Genomic DNA, 16,923 nt, shown 5'->3' on the forward strand with positions numbered 1-16,923 from the left:
CTAAAAAAGAGTGGATAGAAGTATATGTGTAACTGATTCACTTTGCTGTACAACTGAAACTAATACAATTTATGATTATAAATCAACTATAGTCCAATAGAATTTTTAAAAATAAAAATAAAAAAGCCCTATCCAGAAATAAATTTTTGAGTTTTAAAGGGATGAAAAGAGAAATCTATCAGATGTCAGGGTCAGTGTGGATTTTTTCAGTCGAAATAAAAATGGTTGGTGGTTGGCCTGAGGTTAAGAGAAAAGGCAAGAGTAATGATCACACATATTTTTTAGAGAAGACTTCATTTGCCTGTGCAAACCAGTCAGTCTACATTACTTGATTAGGCACTTAGTGAGTTCAGAGATCTTTATTAAGGACTGAGCCTGATGGAATATCCCTCTTTTAACTGGTCTCTTCTTTATTTTCTTGAAATTTCTATCTTAATCCTATTTAAAGAGAATCAAATAAAAGGGAAATTTTGGGACTCTCTGGAAAGACTAAAAAGGTAAGGCAGTCCTATAGGTGGTATTTGGAAGGAATGTTAAGAACCCATTGATACCTAGAAAGCTAGGAACTCATCACGTACAGGTATGAATCAAATACACAGTGACACCTGGTTCATACTCTCACCTTTTGGTTTCTGTTTTCCTTCACAGAGCAGTTCACAGTGAATGGCATACAGGGGCCACTCTTGGCTCCATTGGGTGGAAAAGTTGAGTTCAGTAGCCAGCTGTCCCCACCAGAGAGTGCAGAACACATGGAAATACGCTGGTTCTGGAACCACTACACAAAACCTGTTCACCTGTACTAGAATGGTAAAGACTTGTATGGAGAAGCCATCTCCAAGTATGTGGAGTGGACAGAGCTCCTGAAAGAAGCCACTGGAGAGGGTAAGGTGACCCTCAGGATCTTTAATGTGAATGCTGCTGCTGATGGGTGGTACCACTGTTTCTTCAAAAATGGTGATTTCTGTGATGAGGCCATCAGAGAAGTGAAGGTCACAGGCAAGGATGGATCCCTCTGAGTCTTCTATGCATCCACGATTCTCAACCCATCTGAGGCTGAGTATTAGGAATATTCTTAGTGTTTCTGACCATTTCGTATTACAGGGTTTGGTTAGCAAGTTCAAATTCATGCATTTAGTCTTTAAATGGGGAAGAGTGTAGGATTAAGAATGCAAATTGTATCTGTGCACATATTACTTTTATCAGCAAGAACTGTCTGTTTTCCCACATCCATGTGCACTGTTAGATCTTTAAAGTATCAACAGAATCCTTTCAGGATTTGTTACTATTTTTTTCAATTATTTTTGACAACACTTTAGTAAAACTAGACTCTATAAACCACCTAAATCTTTACAACTGTCTCCTTAATGATCATTCTTATTCCCATTTCTCCCTGACTCAATTTGCTGACTACTTAGTTCTTAAATCTAGTTCAAAAAGCCTTCATCTATAATCTTCTGTGTCCTCCAATATCACCTCAGTCTTAGTTTTCTGAATAACAAAGAAATGGTGGCAAGATGGAGGACTTGAAGTAAACTGAAAGGCTTCCAAATGTGAGGGCACAAGGGTAGGGTCTTAGGCCCATTCACATTTAACATTTTCATTAGCTATAGTGACTCTCATCTGTATTGCCTAGAGCTAAGCTAACCAATACGATAGCCACTAGCCACATGTGACTACTTACATTTATATTTAAATTAAAATTAAGAAAAATTTAAAGTAAAAAATTCAATAAAATTGAAAATTTAGTTCTTTAGTCTCACTGACCACATCTTGATCTTAGCCAAAAGGCCAAGAAGAGATCACTGACCACATCTTAGGTGCTAAAGTCTCACGTTGCAAAAAGCTACTGAATGGACAGCACAGATATGGAATATTTCCATCATTGCAGAAACTTTTATCAGATAGAGCTGCTCTAGAGTAACTCTTTGAATCTCTACTCATTCTTTTTTTGCCCACGCATTAGGCAATTCTTAACATCCCCACCAATGTCCTGAAATTTTTCAAAAACTTGTTTATTTTCTCTAAACTGATATCTACTGCTTTATTTTGATAATAGTAGTGCTTTACCTGTTTTATTCAAAGAGCACATAAATTAAAGTTTCAATTAAAGTTGCAAACTTGCCTTTATGCTATTTACTGCTTATTAATAAATTATGATAGCTCATATGTGACTAATGATGAAGATACAAGAAAAAATGTTACACTATAAATTCTATGAGGACTGAGATCTCGATTGTTTCTCTTCATCATTGTGCCCATGGACCTAGCCCAGTCTCCTAGATTTAGTAAATAATCAATAAATATTTTTGACTGACTAAGTGAATAAATGAAACAAACAGGCATTTCCTCTCCTGACTTTTTAGGACCAGGTTGTTAATTTAGATATCATAACCCTTCAGTCTGTCTTAGCTTTTTTCCCTTTTGATTAGCTTATAGAAGCAATCAGACCCCACAGTGCTTGACTATCAGTATATCTAAGGGCATAATGTTTAAAGTAGAAAAAGGGGGCTATTCTTTCTCTCTTATGTTTCCCCATCCCTTCACCTAAATATTGTTTTCCCCTTTCTTTCCAACCAGCTACAAGCCTGGAAATGCGGATTCTTGTGCATCCTCCAAACACCAAAGGTCTTTTAGTGGAGTGTAATTCAAGAGGTTGGTTCCTGCAACCTCAAATGGAATGGAGAGACAGCAGAGGAGAGATCATTCTACCTTCATCAAAATTTCACTCACAGGATACTGACAAATCGTTCAGCCTGAAGATGGCCCTTCTTCTAAGATGGAGTTCCTATGGGAATGTCACTTGCTACCTTCGACACCTGTAACTGGTCAAGAGGAAGGAACAAGCATTGTCCTATCAGGTGAGATCTGTGTGTTTGTTCTTCAAATGATGGCCATTGTCATCAAATTTATAAACTAAAGAGAAAAATTAATACATTTTCTTCACTTGGTTTTTAGGATATTATATTCTCTTGGCTTTGTTCCCCATCTTGCTTGTCTTTTTCTTATTCTCTTCTGTGACTTCATCTTTTTCACTCTGCCTTCTTGATATATGAGTTTCCCAGGGCATAGTCTTTGAGTCTTTTTTCTCTATTTTGACTTAATTCTGTCTCATGGCTTTATGTAAAATCTATATGATAAGAATTCCTCGAATGATATCTTCTACCCAGACCTCTCTCCCAAACTCTAGTCTCATCTCTAAACTCAACATCTCAGTGTGGGAGTCTAGTAAATACCCTGAATCAAACAGATCAAAAACTAAACTCTTAATCACCTGTCAACTTGTGTGATTTACTGCCTTCCCAGTCACACTTCTTTTTATTTTATCAGAAAAAAAATCCTTGAAGTCATCCTTGACTCCCATCTTTCTCTCATATTCTACATCACGTGTCGAGAGATAATACTAGCTTTACCTTTAAAATATACCCAGAGTCTCACCACTTCTTACCACCTTTGCTGCCCTCCAAGTCTGAGTCACCATCACCCATGGTCTGAACATTGGCAATAGCAACTGAAAAGTTCTCCCTACTACTTCTCTTGTCCACTATGGCATATTCTCAACACATGGATAGGAGGATCCATTTAAAACATGAAATATATGTCACCCTCTGTTCAAGACCCTGTAATTGTTCCCCATTTTATTCAAAGTAAAATACCCCACAATGTCCTGCACTATCTCTGTCCCCGTTACCTATCTGACCTCATCCCCTAATATTCTCTGTGTCTCCTCTAGTCTAGTCACACAGAACTCCTAGCTGTTCCCCAACTGTGAGAGAACTTCTCCTGCCTGGGGTCTTTGCTCCAGTTGTTCCCTTTTCCCAGAATGCTATAATTCCAATAAATTACCTATCTCCTTCAAATCTATACTCAAATCTCACCTTGTAAGTAAGGACCACTTTGACAAACCAACTTGAAAAAATGCAACCTTTACCACCCCCTCCATCTGGCATTTCCTATCACCTTACCCTCTTTTAATTTTTCTTTTTTATATAGTAGTATCACCTTTTAACCTGCTATGTAACTTATTTATTATGTTTATTGTCACTTATCTATCTCCCTTTCTAAAACATGAAGATAGAGATCTTTGTTGTAATATACCCCAGTTTCTTCAAATATAGCATGGCACATAGTAGGTAAGTAATAAATAATCAATACTTGAATGATTGAAATAAAATAAAATGAGTGCCTTGGAAACTGCTAAGTAAATGTACATGTATTAGTATTTGTATATGTCTGTGAAATTAATGTTGGACAGATGCTGAGAGGGGTATCCTAATTCAAGATTATTATAATAGGAATAAGTCCCCAACAGGTTTAGCAGTTTACTACTTTTAGAACATTTTTGTGTTTAAGGAATGAAGGACTGACTTGGTCTGAGGCTTAGTAGGAAGAACCCAGCTCTGCCTTAGGGAGAACATGAGACAGAATGGATGGGAAGAATTGGGGTGAGCAGCCTTCATTCACCTTTGCTCCAGTCTCAAACTAATCACACTTGGTTCAGTCCCACTCCGGACCCTTTGCCACTTTTCACTCACCCAATTATAACTACCTCCCCCAACTGGCTTAGGTCTAATATCCCACTGTCATGGAGTCTTGAATGCTTTGGATGAATCTATTTCCGATAAACTGTTTCCATGGGATACAATTTGGATACTGATTCTGGTCATAATTCTGGTTCTGCTGCTGACATTTATCATGATGCCCAGTGTCGATTTATATTACAGATTACAAGGTAAGTGGGTTTGAAGGGCAGGAGATATAAAGTGGGGATGGGAGAGCTAAAGCTGCCTGACCCTTGATTCCCAAGCCCATCTACTTTTGGAAGTTCTAAACTCTTGGGACAAATGTTAGACATACGCACTTCATCATTCCTTGGTCCTAGATATTCTTTAGCCATGGAGCTTCTGACAATGCTGTTTATCTGAAAGTCTGGGCTTTCTCGTACCTCAGTCAAATTGAAATCCTTTGTTTTCCCTTATGGTGATAACTTTCCCAACAAACTGGGAGATCTTTTTAACACTTAGCATTTAACATGTAACACAGTTTACACATATTTCTTACTTGACTCCTTAAATGGTCCAATGACCCTATCAGGGGCAGGAAATAAAGTGCTAATTACACAGGGCAGAAAGAGCTGAGCAGAGGTCACTTAACAGTCCACGGCATCAGGAAAATAGAACATGCAGGGAGAGTTACACCAGGTGGCCTACCCTTCCTAGGGAGAAAGTTTTCATCCATCTCAACTATGTTGTATTGGGGGAAATGGACTAGGAGGATTTGGGGGAAAATTGTAAGACACAATAAAATAGCTGTTTGATTTCAGGGTGTGCTCAATTTTAAAAGCTTCAAATGCACAGATCCTTTCTAGTATAGCTCTATCTTTCAAGACTACATTCTTCTGAGGTCTCTTTCTGCCTGAAAACCTGGACTTCCACAAAGACTCTCTCCTTGGTAGGTCAATGTTCTGCATGTTCTCCAGGAGCACAGCTGAGAGGAGCCACAGTTCACAGTCTCTTGTATGTTCCAGAGCAGGTACCAAATACTGTCTGCTTATTACCTGACACACAGGTGAGCAAGACTCCTCCCGGGTCCCTTGGTGTATGGTGCTGTGTCCCACAAATCCTATAGATGTACTTCTGTTTATGCATGGATGCCACATTTTTGTTGTTGATGAGGAGATAAAAATGAGGGCTATCTTATGCCACCATGATGCTCATGAGTCTTTGCATCCCATATTTTAAACGCTAAGTTAGACTGTGCATAATACTCTCCAGCAGAGAGTGCATAATACTCTCCAGCAGAGGACTGGGCACGACCTGTGGTAGTAAGCACCCCCCTCATAGACTATTTTCATGGAAAGACTATATAGCCAATTGACACCACGACATGTGCTAAATAAGATTTTAAACAAAATGTTGTCTAACCACCCTTCCATTGATGAAATTCTTACTTCCAGAACTCTTATGATCTCTTAGGCAGTTCAGACGTCTCCAGACCTATCCTACTCTGGCCTATTTTGAACCTAGACAATACAAGGACTAGTGCATAACTTTGTCTCATCCTCCAAATGAGGCATGTTGATTGATGGGCTAGATAGAGAAAAAGAAAGATAAGTTGCTCTTCTCTGGTTCTGTTTAGGTTCAGCCCCAAACTGGTCCCATCCTAGAAACAGCTCTGCTTATTGTCCCAGTGACAAACAGCTTTAGACCTAAGTCTTTAGATCCTTGGGATCCTCTAGTCCTAAGCCTTAGCCATATTTTTTTTCCCTTGGTCCTATTCTAAATAAATACAAAGAGATGGCATTAAAATATAACTCTTGCTTTCTTGGTGCATTTCTCCCAGTGCAAATTGTCTCCACACCAATAACTGATGATTATCTCTTTTTTCCCTCAGATTGCTCCTGCAGTCAGTGGGCATACCGGTAGTCTTGACTTCAATATGTGTGATTGTCTTCCTCATTATCTATTTGCATCACAAAAAAGAGGTATGTGGGACCAGAAAGATGAGAACTTCACGAAAGTGTCTCCTTTCCCAAGTGTTTAGTAGCTGGCAAAACATTTAGCTGAAGAAGAGTAACAGGCTATTTATCAGAAAGCCTGGGCTTCTTGTACCTCAAATATTTGTTTGAATTACATGAACAATAAACTTTTGTATCTCATGTCATTGAGTTTGGATTCCAGCCTCCAGAATTTATGGGCTTAATGATACAAACTGCTGATGCTTCTCCTCCATAGCAAAAGAATATATTTCTTTCAGTGTAATAACTATATTTTTGCCAAAAATCCAGCCATCATTTCACATAATAAAATATGCCAATTCTTCCTGTAGTTTAATCTTAGAGGAGATAATAATTCAGTATATCTTAAACTTTTGGGGTCATAGATTATTTTAGAGAATGATGCAAAGTTAAAAAGTCCTCTTCTCAAAATAATTCATATGTCCACAGATATTTTGCTTAAGTTTATGGTCTGTATGGACAACTGAAACGGATCCTTCTCCTCTTTGACTCTCTTGGAGGGTGAAATTGAAAAGGCAATTGTGAAAGTTTGAGGATAGCTGAACCCAACATATTTTAAAATGTGTCATCAGCTCTATCTTTGAGGTCCCCATGGAAATTATGTATACATGTCAATGATCAGCAAGGTAAGGTAATTTTTTTTATTATAGCTGGAGCTGTAGCTATAGCCAAAAATCACAATGCGGAAGTCACAAAGTAGCGCTGCACAATTCAGAGGATTTTATTTATTAATCTTCTCCTATGAAATAAAGACAAAATACCCTAAACCAGACCAGACTGAAAGTGCTTTTATATTTTACTCTAAGAAAGTCCATACCTGAGTCTTGCTTATTAACCATGTTAGCAGACTAAATGCCATATCCATCAGTGCTGGAGGAAAGGAGCAAGATGCTATGATAATAGCTAGTATATATTAAATATTTATTATGTACAGTATGCATTTTATAAGATTAATATATTTAGTTTTCCGTGAATTAGATTTTATCTGTGATAAAATCTGGTACACTAAGAAGTTGAATAGCTATTCACACCATTAAGTGATGGTGGTGCCAGGACCCCAACCAGGCACTTAGACTCCTTAGCTCTCTGTTTAAACAACTGTAGTGTACTGTTCCTCTATTGAAAGACTAAAAATAAAGTAAAAAAGAAAGAGATATTTAGTCATAGCAGCCTTGTGAAAAGGAATGTATCATTACAGGGAAATATAGCCTGGGCATTTAGTGATTTATGAGGCTTCCATTGGATATAACTGAAAGCCCCAAGAATAAGCTGCAGGTCACTTTCATTGTTGAAGCAGACCCAGAATCCTTAAGAATGAATCTGGGAATTAAAATTTTATTTTTGCTTTCTCTACCTTGAGGACCTAAAACTGAGTCATTGATCATAGAGGCCTCCACCCACACTGCTCACAACTCCTGGTAATTACACAGGTAACACCTATCCACTAACCTCTTTTATAATTGCTACTGAACTTTCTTCTCTTTACCTAAAATGGACTTTCCCCTGAAGGTGCTGCTTCCTCTACAACTATCTCATTTAGCAGCCTTCTTCCCTATTTGGCAACTTTCTGTTTGCTGTGCCTTTCTGGACTGATTTTCCTTCTTGAGGTTTATCAATTCAGAAATCTCATCAATTTATTTAACAAATATGAATTGCCAGGAAATTCCACAAGCATTGTATATTTTAATTCTGCAAGAAATGCAGAAGACACTCAGTCTGAAAGAGATGTATACCATTTATTTCCAAGAATCAGTGCCAGACTAGAGTCAGACTTCTTGGCAATACTATTACCTGTGTGAACTTGAGAAAGTTATTTAAAGTCTCTGAACTGCAGTTTCCTCATCCTTAAAATATTGATGATAATGCCTACTTCATAAGGTTATTTTAGGTTAAATTAGTCAATATATCAAAGTTATTTGGCCTGGCTTCGCACATAGTACAAACAACACTAATGTATGATATTATTGTTACTATCATTACTATTAGCATAATCTAGGGATTCTGTCTCAATTCCCTCTCTGGTGTCTCATCTGCTACATGTGTTTGCCATCATCCTTCTCCCCTTTTCTCCTAAGCTTATGGCATGTCTTTCTTCACTCGCACCCCACCATCATCTTAACTTTCCTTATAAGCATAAACAGCTCTAGCCATGCTTAGAAGCCATGCTTCCTAGCCATGTAGGAAGGAAAGAAAATTAAAAACTCAGCTTAGATTTAAACACACACACACACACACACACACACACACACACACACACACACAATCCTCTGATTAAATACTCTTAGCATTTTTGTACTATCTTACTTCCAAGTTTTTCTTTCAATTTTGTTTTAAATTATTTTCTATCCCTTATGAGAAGAGGTTTGAAGTTCTCCTAAATTTTAATGTGAGAAAAATAGATGCATGTGACCGAGAGAGACTTACAGACTCTCCACTCTCTGACCTTATGCACACAATCGCAGGGCAATTTTGCTATTTTTAAAAATTTATGCCATTACCCTTATAAAAGGAATCTCTGATCTAGTTAAGGGCAGAGAATTTATATCAAATTATAGGGGAAAGTAGATATTAATTAGGTGAATGCTTTACCCTTCATTTGTACAGTCTAAGACCATATGGAATATATCATGTGGGCAACAACTTTGGTGACTTCTGAGTTTTTGCTTCTCCAACAAGAATATTATCAATTATTTCAACTGTTATTTCAAGGACATGGATTTAAGACTCCTGACTTTGGCTTCCTCATCTTTACCATCTTGGATGTCTTTCTTTACAAGGTAGTATGAAACAGTGAACAATCATGTCAGTGAAACAAACTAAGGTTGATATAACAAAGTAATTTTTAATAGACATAGCTGTCCAGTATTGAAACAGATACCCTAACTGTTGGCAATGGTGCTCCAATCACAAGACATATTAATCAATATTATGAGTTAGGGGTGTTTTCCACTTTTATAATCACCCAGAAAACATACTTTACAGAAGACTTCTGCTCCAGATAAGAGGATGACTTTTGAGAATTGTAAGATCTCTTTCATCTCAGATATTCTGTTCATCTTAGACTATTCTATTTCACCATACTCCTCAAGGAGTCTGAAATTCTTGAGGGGCTACAGCACCACATAAAGAAGATAAAGGTATAATGTGTCTATCTGTCCTTCAGACTCTGGCCAACCAGAGCAAGTGTCATGATGCTTGGGTGAAAGAATGGGTATATGCCTCTTTGCAGCCTTCTTCCAGACTTAGGCCAAATGTACTCATCTCCAGGATCATCCACATAACCCAGCCTACTTCTCCTTCACCCTCACATAAGCCCAGAAGTATGGAGCAATAGGAATGTGAAAAGTAAATTTATTGGTCTGTAATTCAGTTCTCCTTTCCCTCTGTAACCCTTTTAATTCTTGCATCTCTTTCCAGTCCCCATTTCAGATCCACATTTCCAGTTGGATGTCATGTAGTTGGAAGATATGACTCTGATCCTGTGTGTTCTGATGGTCTTTATCACCATGGTCATTTCCTTTATTTACTTTAGATTCAGAGGTAAATGGAATGGGAAGGGTGGTAACTCAGAAGGCATCTTTCTTCCAACTGGTCTCCAGATACAATCTCAGATTGTAGCCTTTTTGAGGCTCCTGGGGTTTCTACAAAAGGGACCTTTCCAGTCTTTGTGCCTTAATAACTGGGGAAAGAAACAAAGACCTGTAGATTTTCTCTTGATCTGTTAATGTGCAAAGCTCTTGGTGGATTTGATGTGAGAATAATACACTGGAGATTTTCTTGTCAGATGTGTACTTTTATAACATGATATCTTTGGCACATGTAATGAAACTACACATGTAATGAAGCTGCCCAAGCCAAGATGATAATATTCTCAGGATAACTTTAAATTCAACTAAATATGATTATGGAGGAAAGAAAATAGAAGTGAGGGGAGTACTCTATTAAAAAAAAAAAAGAGAGAAAAAATAAGGTGATTTTGAGACCAGGTTTTACTCAGGCTAGAGAAGAAAGGTTAGGTTGCTTAATGAAAAGAACATAGTTTTTGAATCCAGAGAGTTGGGTTTTTATCCTGACTTAACCATGCTGAGTGACCTTGGGTTAATGGCTTATCCCTTCTGATCTACTTTTATTTCCTCCACAAAATGCAGAAGATAATTATGAGATTGTGAAGTTTAGGAATTTTGATGTAAAACGTCTAACATTGTGCCAAGTAAACACTCAATAAATATCACATGCACACACATGCATGCATATACCTGCACATACACACACATCAGGGAGGTAATCAGAGGGGGAGAAGACCAGAAGTGGTCATTCTACCCCAGTGAAATCTGTCTATCTCTTCCTCTCTGCTTCTATATCTCTTGAAACATCTATCTCTACTGCCCCTCACTGTCTCTACCTGTTCTCTCAAAATCTCACAGAGGTATCAGCTGATATCCCTGAAAGAAATGTACACAATATAGTTCCTTCCTTAAAAAGGAAAGGAAGAGAGAAAGAAAGAAGGAAAGAAAGGAAGGAGAGACGGAAGGAAAGAAGGAAGGAAGGAAGAAAAGGAGGAAGGGAGGGAGGGAGGGAGGGAGGGAGGGAAAAGAGGAAGACTTGTGCCTTATAAGGGCTTTCTGATTATAGCTGCCTTGAGAATCCAGGGTTTCTACAAGTGCAGTATTAGTGCCTCAAACTCCAGTGACAGTCTCAATTCTGACTTCACACCTGTGATAGTTCTCTCAAGTAAAATTGGAAGGCCCAAGTGTTTCACTCAGAAACATTCAATACTGAGCTCTTTGTGAGGTTTAGATGTTTTCTTCTATTTTGATCTCAAAGGCAGAATTAAAAATTTAATATCATAGTTAATAATAATAATTTAATATTATGGAAACTTGTAGATGTCCACAAAGGCTGGACAGGAACATTTATGAGCCTGTGTTCACAGTAAGGCATGTGAACTAATGAAATCCCCTAACTAATGCCCAACAATGAAAGTCCTGGCTTTATTGTGCAGATATAATCTTCGTATGAAAATGAAAGGAAATGTAGAATTAGTCACACGGGAAGAAAAATTTTAATACTCATGTTCCACCAGTAATCTACAATCCTAAAACGTTCCATTAAAAAATGCATTCAAGGTTACGAAAACATGTACTCTTAATTACTAGCAGACTTTTTCTCCCGAATACAATGCAAATCCATGATAAGTTATTATGGACAATACAGAGAAATTATTTTTACTTAAACCAAAAAAAAAAAAAGCCTCTAACCTAGAACCACAAAAATGGGTACTTGTTTTTTCATCTTTGCATCCATTGACTCTTGGCTTTCTCTGTACTACCTGTTGAGAGCTGCTAGATGTTGACGTGGCCAATTAGGACAATGAGCAAAACTAAAAGTAACAGTCAAGCTTTTATCCCCTTATTGTGGGTGAATAAGAGGCCAAAAAAGGAAAGCTGTGGTGGCTCCTTACAGTTCCATTTCCCCCATAGAACAGCACTGAGTAAGGGTAAGGTGACATGCAGCACAGGTGGGGAAAATTGTGTCTCACTATAAAGAACACTGAACAAAAGGCTCCTGCCATTTTATGGACCCAGGGGAGAGCAGATGGGGAGGAGAGACAGAGAAGGGCTAGAATGTAAAAATACTGAGTCAGAGTGGAGAAGAAGCTTTTAGTCAAGACACCATCTCCCAATAAAAGAAGGTCTCAGAAGAGGTGACTAAAAAGCATCTCAGCTGAGAACCCCAATAACAAGGCCTCCAAAAGGAGTTACCTGGGCTGGGAATGCAGGTATGCATATGAGCATGGCTGCTGGGGTCCGGAGACCTAGTCCTTCAATGCATCTTCCTCCAGAAAGGGCAAGGCATTGACTGTGCACTAAGCCTGGTGTGGGGAGGACAGATTTCCCACATGGGGCCTGCTACACAAAGCCTTTGTAATTTCCTATGATTGGACATAAGGAATCACACATGGGAATCTGGCCTGGAGTCAGACCCTCATTACCTCTCCAATGTGGAGAAATATTCCACCCTTTGAGATTAAACAAAGGCAAGGACAAGTCCATGATTCCTACAGTACAGATTTATGCTTCTCATGCTTAGTTTTTGCCACTAAGGAAAACAACCCAATCAATAAATTTGCATCCAAAGGCACAAGTTAATGATACAGGGAAGCAGAAAGGAGACTGTACCCAGTATTCATCCACTCAAAAGTAAGGTTTTAATTTCATCCTTTTACATGTAGCTGTCCAGTTTTCCCAGTACCACTTACTGAAGAGGCTGTCCTTTCTCCATTGTATATTCTTGCCTCCTTTATCAAAGATAAGGTGACCATATGTGTGTAGGTTTATCTCTGAGCATTCTATCCTGTTCCATTGATCTATATTTCTGTTTTTGTGTCAGTACCATACTGTCTTGATTACTGTAGCTTTGTAGTATAGTCTGAAGTCCAAGAGCCTGATTCCGCCAGCTCTGTTTTTCTTTCTCAAGATTGCTTTGGCTATTCGGGGTCTTTTGTGTTTCCATACAAATTGTGCAATTTTTTCTTCTAATTCTGTGAAAACTGTCATTGGTAGTTTGATAGGGATTGCACTGACTATGTAGATTGCTTTGGATAGTATAGTCATTTTCACAATGTTGATTTTTCCAATCCAAGAACATGGTATATTCTCTATCTGTTTGTATCATCTTTAATTTCTTTCATCAGTGTCTTATAGTTTTCTGCATACAGGTCTTTTGTCTCCTTAGGTATATTTATTCCTACTTATTTTATTCTTTTGGTTGCAATGGTAAGTGGGAGTGTTTCCTTAATTTCTCTTTCAGATTTTTCATCATTAGTGTGTAGGAATGCAAGAGATCTCTGTGCATTAACACCATACACAAAGATAAACTCAAAATGGATTAAAGACCTAAATGTAAGGCCCAAAACTAAAAAACTATTAGAAGAAAACACAGGCAGAACACTCTATGACATGAACCACAGCAAGATCCCTTCGACCCACCTCCTAGAGGAAGAGAAATAAAAACAAAAATAAACAAATGGGACTTAATGAAATTTAAAGGCTTTTGCACAACAAAGGAAACCATAAACAAGATGAAAAGACAACCCTCAGAATGGGAGAAAATATTTGCAAATGAAGCAACTGACAAGAGATTAATCTCCTGAATATACAAACAGCTCATGCAGCTCAGTATCAAAAAGACAACCCAATCAAAAAATGGGCAGAAGACCTAAATAGACGTCTCCAAAGAAGACATACAGATGGCCAAGAGGCACTTGAAAAGATGCTCGACATCACTAATTATTAGAGAAATCCAGATCAAAACTACAATGATATATCACCTCACACAGGTCAGAATGGCCATCATCAAAAAATCTACAAACAATAAATGCTGGTGAGGGTGTGGAGGAAAGGGAACACTCTTGCACAGTTGGTGGGAATGTAAATTGATACAGCCACTATGGAGAACAGTATGGAGGCTCCTAAAATAACTAAAAATAGAGCTATCATATAACCCAGCAATCCCACTATGGGGCATATACCCTGAGAAAATCATAATTCAAAAAGAGTCATGTACCAAAATGTTCATTGCAGCTCTATTTACAATAGCCAGGACATGGAAGCAACCTAAGTGTCCATCAACAGATGAATGGATAAAGAAGATGTGGCACATATATACAATGGAACATTACTCAGCCATAAAAAGAAACAAAACTGAGTTATTTGTAGTGAGGTGGATGGACCTTCACTCTGTCATACAGAGTGAAGTAAGTCAGGAGGAGAAAAACAAATACCATATGCTAACACACGTATATGGAATCTAAGAAAAAAAATGTCATGAAGAGACTACAGGTAGGACGTGAATAAAACACAGACCTACTAGAGCATGGACTTGTGGATATGGGGAGGGGGAAGGGTAAGCTGTGACAAAGTGAGAGAGTGGCATGGACATATATACACTACCAAACGTAGGGTGGATAGCTAGTGGGAAGCAGCTGCATGGCACAGGGAGATCAACTAGGTGGTTTGTGACCACCTAGAGGGGTGGGATAGGGAGGGTGGGAGGGAGGGAGACGCAAGAGGGAAGAGATATGGGAACATATGTATATGTATAACTGATTCAATTTGTTGTAAAGCAGAAACTAACACACCATTGTAAAGCAATTATACTTCAATAAAGATGTTAAAAAATAAAAATAAAAAGAGTCATGTACCACACTGTTCATTGCAGCTCTATTTACAATAGCCAGGTCATGGAAACAACCTAGGTGTCCATCAACTGATGAATGGATAAAGAAGATGTGGCGCATATATACAATGGAATATTACTCAGCCATAAAAGAAACAAAATTGAGTTATATGTAGTGAGGTGGGTGGACCTAGAGACTGTCATACAGAGTGAAGTAAGTCAGAAAGAGAAAAACAAATACTGTATGCTAATACATATATATGGAACCAAAAAAAGAAAGAAAAACGTTCCGAAGAACCTAGCAGCAGGACAGGAATAAAGACGCAGACGTAGAGAATGGACCTGAGGACACAGGGAGGGGGAAGAGGAAGAGGAAGCTGTGACAAAGTGAGAGAGTGGCATGGACATATATACACTACCAAATGTAAAATAGCTAGCTAGTGGGAAGCAGCCTCATGGCACAGGGAGATCAGCTCGGTGCTTTGTGTCCACCTAGAGGGGTGGGAGGGAGACGCAAGAGGGAGGAGATATGGGGATATATGTATATGTATAGCTGATTCACTTTGTTGTAAAGCAGAAAGCAGCAACCACTGTAAAGTAATTATACTCCAATAAAGATGTTAAAAAAAAATCAGGTTTACCTGCTGACCCAGTGGGATTAAAAGAAGAGTTAGAATCAAGGAGAAATTTTACTGTCATTCACAGTGGAGAGGACCAGAATTATTAAAAATGAATCCTGTTTTCATCCACTTGGTTCCCTAAGGCCATTTCTGAGCACTGCTCCTCTGTATCCCATGGAGACCAATGAAAGAGTTGCATTAGCTGCTCAAAGATTTTGCCAATTATCTTTTTGGTTTTCCCAGATTTCTACTTTAAAAAATTATGACAATACATTAATTGATTTGAAAGAGAGATTATACAATGTAGTCAACTGAAAAGACCCAGTTCACTCTACTTATCACCATTTACACTCTATTAATATGTCTCACATTGCTAATATTATAGAGTTTATAACAGCAACCTCATGATAGGCCAAAATTGAAAATGGTCAAAGTTGACGATAAATTGAAATGCTCTAAATTAGCTATGAGATTTTTATTTTTATTTTTTTTTGCGATACGCGGGCCCCTCACTGTTGTGGCCTCTCCCGTTGCGGAGCACAGGCTCCGGACGTGCAGGCTCAGCGGCCATGGCTCACGGGCCCAGCCGCTCCGCGGCATGTGGGATCTTCCCGGACCGGGGCACGAACCCGTGTCCCCTGCATCATCAGGCGGATTCTCAACCACTGAGCCACCAGGGAAGCCCGAGATTTTTAAATTTTAAAAAAATTAACCACTTCCCATAATCAAGTCAATTTTGTTTTACAAAGAAAAAATACTTTCTCCAAATTCATTTTCTACAATTTTTCTTAATGTTTTCTCTGATTCTACCAAGTTTGTGTTAGGGTTTTAGTATGAATCTCATTGTTCTTTCAATAACTGCTTTCTCTGCACCCTTTCATTGAATGAGTTTAGCTCTTCTCCTGTGTTGAAAAGTTGATTATTCCATTTTGATGTCTCTTATGTTTCACAATTTTTCAAGTTCCAGAAGGGTAAGGGGATGTATAAGAATATTTAGAAAACTTTTAAAAGCAAATCCACAAATCCACTGCAGTTTCTGATGTGTCTTATGATGTAAGCATCACTATTATTGTGCAATAGCCTTTTCCAAGCAAACAAGCACAACATATAGTGATTTACTGTTATCTGAGTTATAAGAGTACAGGAAGAGAGTGGGGGGAGAACAAGACAGAGAGAAAGATAGAGAGAGAGAGTGAATATATATTATTGATTATATTTTCACCAGGGTATTCATTTACTTCAGTTACAATGAGATACTGTGCAAATTAAAACAGACTCCTTTCTAGAATGCCTTTATTCCTTGTACACTTTCTCCCAGCAGAGGTTTCCCTCTCATTGATTTAAGCCAGGGAATTCAAGTTAATGACTTCTACATAAAAGTTTTTTCTCATGGCTTTTCCAAAGATGTTTTTGGCATCTCAGAGGAAATCAATTTGTTCTCAAACATGTCTTTATTTCAGCTACTTGCCTTACTAAAATTTTAATTTACAATACCTCAAATCCATTTTATTTCCTTGACAGGTTTCCTGCCAAGGAAATAAAGGGATTAAACAAGCATCAAATGTTTCATCTGGGACAGTGGATAAAGAGACTACAGAGGAACAATATGCT

The 16,923-nt window shown here is 38.1% G+C and overlaps 1 protein-coding gene across 1 annotated transcript in view; it reads left to right on the plus strand.

The window, feature by feature from the left end:
* LOC131765446 (putative selection and upkeep of intraepithelial T-cells protein 1 homolog) overlaps nucleotides 1–16,923 on the plus strand; it is a 111,959-nt gene that overhangs the window by 68,629 nt on the left and 26,407 nt on the right. Inside the window, 6 exon segments of the mRNA XM_059079088.1 lie at nucleotides 649–996; nucleotides 2,578–2,811; nucleotides 2,814–2,852; nucleotides 4,613–4,737; nucleotides 6,404–6,485; nucleotides 9,932–10,054. Coding sequence (XP_058935071.1) covers nucleotides 649–996; nucleotides 2,578–2,811; nucleotides 2,814–2,852; nucleotides 4,613–4,737; nucleotides 6,404–6,485; nucleotides 9,932–10,054 — 951 coding nt within the window.

This window comes from Kogia breviceps, chromosome 1, assembly GCF_026419965.1.
Source record: "Kogia breviceps isolate mKogBre1 chromosome 1, mKogBre1 haplotype 1, whole genome shotgun sequence".
In the NCBI taxonomy this organism is placed as follows: Eukaryota; Metazoa; Chordata; class Mammalia; order Artiodactyla; family Physeteridae; genus Kogia; species Kogia breviceps.